Source organism: Bombus pyrosoma, linkage group LG6 (assembly GCF_014825855.1).
Source record: "Bombus pyrosoma isolate SC7728 linkage group LG6, ASM1482585v1, whole genome shotgun sequence".
NCBI classification, from domain to species: Eukaryota; Metazoa; Arthropoda; class Insecta; order Hymenoptera; family Apidae; genus Bombus; species Bombus pyrosoma.
The window spans coordinates 13483789-13493986 of NC_057775.1; the positions used below are offsets into that span (position 1 = coordinate 13483789).

The window sequence follows — 10198 nt, forward strand, 5'->3', positions numbered from 1 at the left end:
TGATTTAGTAAAAGAGACTGAGCTTGGTTTCAGGTAACGAGTAGTGATAGCGGTACTGATATCAGTAATATTGTGATAAAGCTCGTTTATCTTCTTACTACGGATGGATAAGGTAACGTTGAAACTTGAACGAATAAAACGAACGAAGAACTAGTGACCTATTTTCAAAAGGACACAAAAAGCCCTTTAAAAGAGATAAAATTGTGTCTGCATTTACTCTCGATTTCGACAAGCAGAATTTGGGAAAAACGTCGGATTTTAAAATGAGAGATTCGGATGCACGAGCAATATAAATAATTACAATAGCTACACAAAGTTTAAACATAATCCGTTTCAGGTACGGTTATCGTCCGTCCGGATTTCCCGAACTTGTCCTAAACTTTTCTTGAGGACGTCCGATTTTTCTATCGTGATCTGTGTTTCTTAATTCTTGTTTGATGTCCAAACCGTCGTCCCCACTGATCAACCGTATTATCATGCTATGTGTGCGTTGCGCGCGATGACCTGGCTTGTGTCAGACGCACCTAACTAATACAGTGGAATCTCTGATGCCGAACATAATTACGAACTGTTCGAAAATGAATTTGTTCGAAAACTGAAACCATTTTCCTATAAAAATTGACATATGGATTAATCCGGTCCCGATGCTTTTATAACAGAATTTTAATGCATAAAATCGTGTATAAAAAAATAAAAATACATAAAATCTTACATAAAAAGAATATATAAAATCAAAAAATATCTAACTTTATTAAGGAGTGTTTCCTTTCATTGAATCATAGGGTCCTATACGTGAATTGTCTTGGATCAGAGATATGTACAAACGCCATCCTCATATTTGGATATGATTTTTTTTCACCTTTATCGTGGCTCTAACAACTTTTCTTTTCGATTTGCTGCTGTCCTTTGATCTCATTTTCTTGACATTTTTGTTCGAACATCGAACCATTCGAATTTCAAAGGTCTACTGTATCTATTTGTACAATAAAGCACAGCGTAACAATGCAGTGGAATCTTAACCACTCGACAAACAAAGAATACATGGCTCACTCGTTTTCGTCTGCCGAAAACTGTATCGAAAAACATAATGATAATGCTTTGTGGTTTGAGGTTGCACGTGGTCAGGCGCTGGTGCGCGGGATAAGGATTACACCCACATTTGCACAGCAATGAATGCCTAACCCATTTATTTCTACAAAACTATATACAAAGGACGATAACTATGATTATAACTGCACATAATAAACGCTTAATAATATGCTTAATAAAACTTAATAATATGCTTAATGATATTGAAAGTGTAAGATCTAAAAGAAAGTGAGTGAGATGAAAGGCTGCTTATCCTTTGGTGTCTATGGTAGAAATATGGCTATAGTCTTATCCGCTTGTGGCTACTCCATATCTGACGTCATCACCGCGTGACGCTTAATCGAGGGATGATTGAGAAATAATTCGCGGTAAAGGCCATGCTGTAGCCATAAACGCCGAGATTACTGACGCGTGCCACCTGGTTCGTGCCACCAGCGATCCGTCTGCCACCAGCACTCGAGGAATCATTTTTTGCGTAACATGACCAGCAAGGTTTTCGGTGATTTGGATGTAACTTCAATGTCTGATTGAAAGCTCTTCCTAAATTTTCGATACTCAATGCGTAACGAACGAGGGTCACCTAGAAGAATGTTCTTGGATCCAAGCTAAGATCACTTCCGAGTCAGATCAGGCATAAAACGGTATCTTTGAAAGATTAAAAATGGACTTGAATTCCCTTTAAAAGCCGGGTTAAAAGAACAGAGCTAGTTTTGATTTAGCAACGAATAAGTTAACTGAAATGTAGATCCTCGCGATAGTGCGTTTCCTGGAAGTGACTTTCGCAGAATTTGTCCTCGTCTGAGGGAAGGCTCCTGCAACTGACATCTTCCATCTCCTGAAATTTCTGTAACTGGTCCAAAAGGCGCTCGTTGCTAAGATAATGTAACATAGGCCTAGATTCCCAACAGGACCTATAGGGCCCGCTAAAACCCAATCAAATATGGTAGACCGAGTTGGAGACTACTTATGTTTACCCTTCGGACTGCGCTTCCAACAACCACTCCGTGTACGTCTGCCCCTGGAATTGCATCCGCTTACTCGAATTTATCGAACTTGTGGTCAGCTAAATGAAGCTCTCTGACATGAAATCATCGGGTATATTTCATTCGAACCGCTGGAAAAACAGAATATAAACTCGGCATAATTAAAACTGTCAGGGGAAAGAAGCACTCTCGTGTCTTCAAGGATCCTACCTTCGTTTCACCGATCTTCGGTGGGGATCTTCTTAACTGGCCAAGTTTTAATGGACTCTTCGAGTCACTGATGCACTCGGATTCGGAAATTTCGAAGGCCTTAAATTTATAACATTTAAAGACGCACCTGAGAGGTGAAACCGCGGAACTTCTAGAAAATGTTCCAATTTCGAATGTTGGCTACTACGGCGCATGATTGGATCTAGTGAATATGTATGAAAATTCACATCTACTTTTATTCAGTTATATTCGGTGTGTGGTGAAGTACCGTCCCTCATTCCCAACGACCAAGTCTTCCGCAGCTCAACTGAAGCGGGTTTCACAGTTTTTTTTATTATATTATTTGCCAAGTAACTCGGAATGTTCTTTTTTCCTTGTTTTGGTTGTGTAGTTGATATTAAAAATCACAAAGCTTTTATTTAAGATGTTTATTGTATTTTTGGAACGATGTGTTATTTACAAAAGAAATGTATTTTACGATATTCATTTTTAAAGTGTGGCAAAAGATCTTCCTAGTCACGTTACTAATTCGTTTCACAATAAAAAGTACGTGTAAGAGAAATACTACCTGCAAAATAATGTAAAAAAATGAAGAGGAAATTATTTGCTGATTGTATCTGCAAAATAGGATAACAGAATTATAGAATGTTTCTCAAATACTACGCAACAATATTTTATTCTGTTGATCTAAAATTGCACAAAGCGTAATTTTGATGAATATTTATTAAAACACTAATTATAAGGAATTATCAGGCATAAAAAGTAGTGATCTATAAATGCATTGCATGATAAATGTACATATGAACACTGATAAACGTACTTAAACAATGCAATCTTGCACTTGTTTTTCTTAATCTTTTTGTTTTTTTTTCTTTGCATTATTCTTAGCCAACCTTCTAGATCCCAATAGAGATTTTGCAAAACACTTAAAAGTAGATTTGTTTCCTTTTTTTTCTTTTGTACTGCAATTGTATCTTGTATACCAATATTGTCACAAACGCTTGTAAAGAAACTATATTACACATTTTATGTTGCACAGTATTGTAAATGTTCTCGATTAATAGCACGTATCACAGAAGAAACCTACGAAAGACTCAAATTGAAGGATACAAAAAATGCACAAATATGAAAAAATGTTCCTATAGTTTCATTTTCAAGTAGTAATATTTTTTGATCTACAGCAGTGATTTGAATGTAATATTGTGGATATGAACTATACGCTTGACCATTAAGTGAAACATTATTTATAACATTTTATTTGTAATGAAATAATCTGTTGCGACTGAGATGTGGTAGTTTTTAACATTACGAAGACGAAGAATTATCTCCATTACTGTCTAGGTATCCTCCTGAACCGTTTACGACAAATGATGTTCCCAAACCATATAAATGGCCACAATATTTTGCATCATCAATATTATCTTCAAAAAACATCTAAAACAACATATATAATTATAAAAATAAAACAATATACGGTTTGTTGGTTAATATAGTTTTATTCGAAATATTTTTTTACCTCTCGCATTTTAAAGAAAACCATTCCCGTAAGTAACGAATCAGAACCAGCCTGATGTTGAGGACCAACTCTTTGAATTTCCAATTGCTCTGCTACCTCTTGTAGGCCTCCTTTCAAATTTTTGCAAGATTTCATTAAATACTGTGAACAAAATGTCACATATTAGAGGTAGAAATAGTTTCTATTATAACAGATGTCTATACAAAACATACTTTTACATCATATATTGTTGGAAAATATATCCTAAGAAGTTCAAAGAATTCACTTTCTTCTTGGGGTAAATTTTGATCTGTAAGAAGTTTCAATAGATAGCCAAAATCGTAACCAGAATGAAAGGATAGCCATTTTATGTCGTCAACAAGAACAATTCCCGATGTCATTAATAATTCGGCAAAATCTAACGGATCAATACCCTCTTCTTCGTGTTTTTTGAACTGTATACCACTGTTTTGCAGCATATCTATACTATCTTGCGCATACATATCCTCTCTAAAAAATTGTTCAACATTAGTACTGCTATATTTTATGCCTTTATATTGTTCTATATTGAATTATGTATAACTTACTGTAAATTGAATTTGAAATTAAATTGCCATGTCGTATAACTACCACCAGGTGTATTTCCCGATTCGTCGAGAAATGTAAGACCAAGTTGGATTATCCGCAAGAGATCTACATTACATCGTAATAACTGATATTGATAATCGGCGCTAGTCCTGAATTCGCCTATAATAAAATATCATATTTTACTTTACAAATAATTATTGTACAACTAAATTATAATTTTGTTATATTATACCAATGGGTCTAGCAACTACTCCTGGAAATTCAGTGTCCATTGCAATATATTGATACTGCTGCACGACTTGCCGAATTGTTCGAAATTCTTCTTCGAGATTATGTCCCCAAACATCTCGGATCCCACATTCTTCATTACTGGGCATAGTCGCCCCACCCTTCTGTTGCCCTATGGGGTTATTTCCTCCTGTGAAAATGTGTAAAGATATAAGTATTATTTTATATGAAACAAAAAGAAAAGAACTGACAATAACCATTATCAGTATTTCGTTGGTCCAATACTAATAATAAACCGATACATTATATGTGTAAGTTTACATGTAGTGTTTTTTTTTCACTATTTGAATAGTTAGCGTTAGGTAAATTATACTTTATAGTGTAATTAATTGTATCATTACAGATAGCAGGAAAAAACATTTTTGGTTGGTACTGTTTGAATATCCATATCCACTCTTTTCAACTGCCTTGAGTAAGCATTAGTTCTTGAATAATATAAAAATAATTTGATAGTATTACATATAGGTACAGACCAACCATAAATGAAGATTTTAAACTATATAATATATAGTCATATTTTAATATAAAAATTGAATTCTATAGTTATATTCTAATCAATGGTCATATACCTTATGTTATATTGACATATAAACTTGTTACATAAAGATTATTTAAATATGTTTCTGTACCAAATTATATGAAATTATAACAGATACTATGCAGTAGTTTGTAGTATTTTTTTATAAATTAAAAATTTTATTATTTATTTTACAGAGCCTATATAATGGCTCTATAACTGCACCTTCTAGGATTTGTGCATTCTTCTGAAATTCTCTGAAAGCGCACACCTTTTCTTGCAGCAACAGCGACTGAATATTTCTTGGGAACTTCATTGCATGTTTTAATCTATTCTACTACTTTTAAAGAGGACTTCTATTATGTAGTTCTTCTGGAAGTATGTTTCACGTAATATCATCCACACAAATCCAAAGTACTTTATTTATTTTGCTTCACAGTTCCTGCAATATGTATGTGCCACATTGATTATATAAAGGTCAGATATTGATGTTACACCTTTGGTATTCATTATACGATCAATTATCATTTAATTTCAAGAAATATATGTCAAGTCCAACACTTCTCAAGGCTTACTTTGATAAATTTTATTATAATAAAGCTGAGGAGTTAATATAAAAATTATTTGCAGAACAGTACCTTTGTAAAAGAGATAAATAATTATATATTTACAAGCTGTTTAATACATACCGGTAGCTGAGGGCATAAGGTTAAATATTCTTGTCGTCACCGGGGTTATTTTTATGTTTAATTCCCACTGTCACAGCTTTACTTTCTTCATATCACTGTAAATATACACATAAGTATTATGACTTGTTGAATCAGTTTCACTACATGATATGCAAATTGAATATCAGAGATGTTGTTTATGTATATTACAAACATGGAAAATTAAAGAACAATAAATAAATTTGAATTCTGTGGTGAATAAATAACATTTCTGTTTACAGGTTAGAAATCCGCGCAAACAAGTATTATTGTCTTATAATGATTGTATGCTAGAAAGAAATTCGGAAATGTAATATTAATGCAAAACATGATGATAAAATGATATTAAACAATAAGAAATTTTCTTAGCATACGTTACTTTCTAAATAAATCTATAGCTGAAAACATAGGTTATGTATTTCAGATAAACAAAAGCGATTTGTTCACGCGAATATGAAGGAAATAAATGTTACAATGTACCTCTCGGTATGGTTGTTTTTCCACACGATGTTTTCTTACGTACTAAGCGAAATAAAGCTTTATAAAACACTTATCGCGCTTTTAAATCTTCTGTCACACTACAAACAGGTTAAACGAGTGTCCAAACTTAAAGCAATTCCCTCTATACATATACATACTAACACTGTCTGAAGTTAGGGCGCCAAAATCGCTACAGCGGGCATTTTTGTTCCTACCGTTGTTAACATGCTAACCTAACAATAAAACCATAGATGAGATATAGGTAATTGCTAGGATTTATATTTTACTATTTAAAGCAGTATGTATAGAAATTATTTTCATTTGAACTAGCAAAACTGATTAAGTCAATAGAAATAAAAATTTGCTACATTACTATATAAACATCACATGTATTATGTACCACAAACAAACTATAAAATAGATGTGATACTCAATGCATTTTTAATACCACACCATTGACTAAATACAATATAGTTACGATATTTAACATACATTTTTTGTGTTCCATGTTTTGGTGATCATCTAACCTCCTTATCATCGTCGTGTTACATGCGACGTTATCGATCCAGTGTAATAGTGACATTAACTAAAGGCAGAATAGACGTAAATGGGTCTTTGTGTCTCAGGTTCTGAAATACCGACCTAGAAAAAAATTTCAGTGTTTCTTACGCCCTCTACAATTTGTTACAGCGAATATAGGAAATATTACAGACGACTTGTTTGTTATTATATTCAACTCGTTTCATTTCATTTACTTATTTTCTACAACGTTCAGGTTTTATCTCTTTGCGCGAGCAGCACACTTAATTACCCACTATGGGTTAACAATAAACATTGTTTATGTGTGTTATTATTTATTAATTATTTATGGAGGTAAAGGATTAAAGAAAACATTAATCTTCTAAACTTGAAAATTTTATGAGACAGTTTCCGATATGCTGTTATGGATTTTAAAAAATAGATAAATATAATGTTTAATCTACGATTTTACTTACAAAACGTCGCGCAGGATGGTTTATGCCTTCAAATGTCATAATCTTCTTCTCTACGACTTGTACGAGATAAACTATTACCTATGCATCGTTCGATTTAAGGATCCCTGTGTACCCCGTTGCTTAGACTGATCTACTTTCGCTTGTGTAAGGAGGTTTGCTCGTACACAAGGATATTTCGGCTAATTTTTAATTGACAATAACTAAACAGCCAAGCCAGAAGCGCAATTTTTTAATTTTTGATTTTCATCTTATTTTAGCTTAAAGAATTATCCCTTAAATTTATATACACCTGTAGCCAAACATCCTGCATATACGAAAGGTAAGTGTGAGAATGTGAAGATTTATTTTGTATGAACCATCACGTTAAATTTCGGTAAAGATTAAAAGTTTGCGGTACCCCAGTACCCGTACTGGCATCTGTTATTGTGATTTATAGTAAATAAACTGGATCAAATGCAAAAGTATCGTTAGGTATAATCAATAACTGCCATATTATGTCAGATAAGGATAATCTTTCTTAAACAACGCAAGTTTAACAAAATAAACAGTAAATAATGATCAATTGATAGATAATGATGATCAGTGTATTATTTTTGAACAAATGAGCGGTAAATAAAATTGACCACAAGATGTTTATTGATATGAAGTTACTAAATACTCATAATTTTCTCTTCATAATTTTTTTGCAAAATCACTATATGCATATAATACAGAGTTAGTCGTCGAATTGGAAATGAACGATGTATACACAATAATTCAATGTTACTTAATACATAATCCTACTGGTTCACCCTCATTAGTCCTTACATGTTTCCCATACCATGTGACAGCGCATTTCACTAATTTTATTGGAAAATGCTGTATCCCGCTGCGCTGAGACGTAATGCCATTGGTATCAACATTAATTGTATTTGATATATATCAATTATACATAACATTATACATACACGATGTTCGAATGTGTAAGAATGTCTATAGTTTGCTCAGCGAGTCGAGATAACAGCTATAAGCATCTGTACGTGGTAATATTTAAACGAGACAGGTGCATAGTTCTTATAGTACTTTCTCTGCGAACAGACTAAGAATTTTAGGGTCTGACAATTCCATCCCTGATATAAACAAACAGGCTTTAATAGAACTGATATCAGAGCTAGTGTCTTCAACTTTTACATAGAACTATGTATTTTCAATGTAACATGTGATTAGTGTGTATAATCGAATAGGTAGAAGACGTCGTAGTTTAGAGAGTAATCCATTGTACCAAATTGCGTTGTACCAAAGAATGTCGAACAATATTCCTTTTCTTCTGATCAGAGAATTTGTTGAATCGTACGATGATTTTCCTCAATGGTATCGTATTCTTTTTTGAAGGCCGAATTGATGGTTTGGTATTACGCCCTTGTTGTTGACAATAGCAGAGATTCTTTCGTGTATAACATTTTCTACAAGGTTGTAAAATTGGAAAAAGGTTAAAATTTGTTAAGCAGTGATAATTAATATCCAGTGGAAAAAGCCAAAACTAATTTTGCTTGGTACTGTATGCGCGGCTCTCTCCTAATCCTAAAATCTAAATTTTTTCAAACGCTATAGACTAAAAACAAACAGGACTTACTAAACTAAGCATGATCGTCGACAATCTTCCAGATTTTCGAAATTGTTCGAGTTTCCAAAGCAACCTCCATATATAAATTGTATGCATTGACGCATATCTACACTGTATCCGAATCTGGGGATATAAGCTCTGCACTGGCCCGGGTCCAATGGTAAAGTACAATCTGTTAATGAAAAATCCTTGTATTAAAAGCGAATATGACAATTATAAGACTAGCGTAGAGAATGTAATCTTTAAGTTTATACGAATTATTTTATAATATCGACAATACACTATTTCACAGTAAGAAATTCGTTTCTAAAAAAATTCGAGAACCTGCTGAACTAGTCATCCGTATCTAATAAATTTTTTAAACAAGAAATTTAAATACAAATTATGGCATATAAGTACGAAATATAAGAATAAAGTTCCTTACGTGATGGTACTTCGGCTGACACTTGATGCACCGTAAGAGCGCAGCAAAGGACGACCAAAAGTAATGCTATGAATTTATCATTCATTGCTACTTGTTGATTAACCAGCGCAATTTCTAATGACTATGCTTGCTAATTCTAACGTGGAATATATATATATATATATACGTGCCGATAACATTTTTATCGCTATACCTTTTTATATAATACGTATTGATGACACATGCGGAAAAAGTGAAGCACTCGAAAGATTAAATATAGATTGTGGGAACTCATCTGTGCTAGTAATAAAGATAAGTACTTTTGGTAATTTAGAATTTCCGAGACAGGATATGAAAATCTTTTTAAGCAGATCTTAATGCATAAACAGCTAGAAAAAGACTGACAATGCATGTATACAAGAATGATAAAAAGAAAGTACCTATGTATATATGTATATATGTCTGTAATTGTCTTATTACGCAGTATGTGGAAATTTGCTTCTTTGATTCACTTTAGCGTATAATAGCCCGTCAATATCGGAAATGTATAGTATTCATATGTGTATGCGTGACTGACATTTCCTGACTATTCAAACTAACAGTTTCTTTGCTACAATCGAATGTTGGAAAGTCCCGAACCGTGATCAAGAAACGGTCACAAGTGCGTGTCGTGTAATATCGTCCGGGTGTTATGTGTGTTCTATTTGTTGAACCGGAACCGTACGTGTCGCTGGTGATACCAGCTTCCACTCATGTTTAAAATTATCCAATTTTTCTATTATCGTCGTAACCATGGTACGTGCGTGCCACGGGAATGCTTATTATTTGCCACACCTTAGT

The 10198-nt window shown here is 33.3% G+C and overlaps 2 protein-coding genes across 3 annotated transcripts; both read right to left on the reverse strand.

The window, feature by feature from the left end:
• Positions 1-2987: 2987 nt before the first annotated feature.
• Positions 2988-6584, reverse strand: LOC122568254 (CCR4-NOT transcription complex subunit 7). Its single transcript, XM_043727802.1, has 7 exons — positions 6358-6584; positions 5860-5954; positions 4598-4783; positions 4365-4524; positions 4011-4287; positions 3799-3939; positions 2988-3716 (listed from the first exon to the last, which is right to left on the reverse strand). The coding sequence occupies exons 2-7, from the start codon at positions 5873-5875 to the stop codon at positions 3588-3590; spliced, it is 909 nt and encodes a 302-aa protein (XP_043583737.1). The 5' UTR covers positions 5876-5954; positions 6358-6584; the 3' UTR covers positions 2988-3587.
• A 1381-nt stretch (positions 6585-7965) lies between these two features.
• Positions 7966-9537, reverse strand: LOC122568255 (kunitz-type serine protease inhibitor Bt-KTI-like). Of its 2 annotated transcripts, XM_043727803.1 has the most exons (3): positions 9380-9537; positions 8965-9127; positions 7966-8794 (listed from the first exon to the last, which is right to left on the reverse strand). In XM_043727803.1, coding segments are annotated over exons 1-3 (249 nt in total). In that variant the 5' UTR covers positions 9465-9537; the 3' UTR covers positions 7966-8793. The 2 variants fall into 2 exon arrangements, with proteins under 2 accessions (XP_043583738.1, XP_043583739.1); XM_043727804.1 differs by lacking the exon at positions 7966-8794 and having other exon boundaries at positions 8964-9127.
• Positions 9538-10198: the final 661 nt, after the last annotated feature.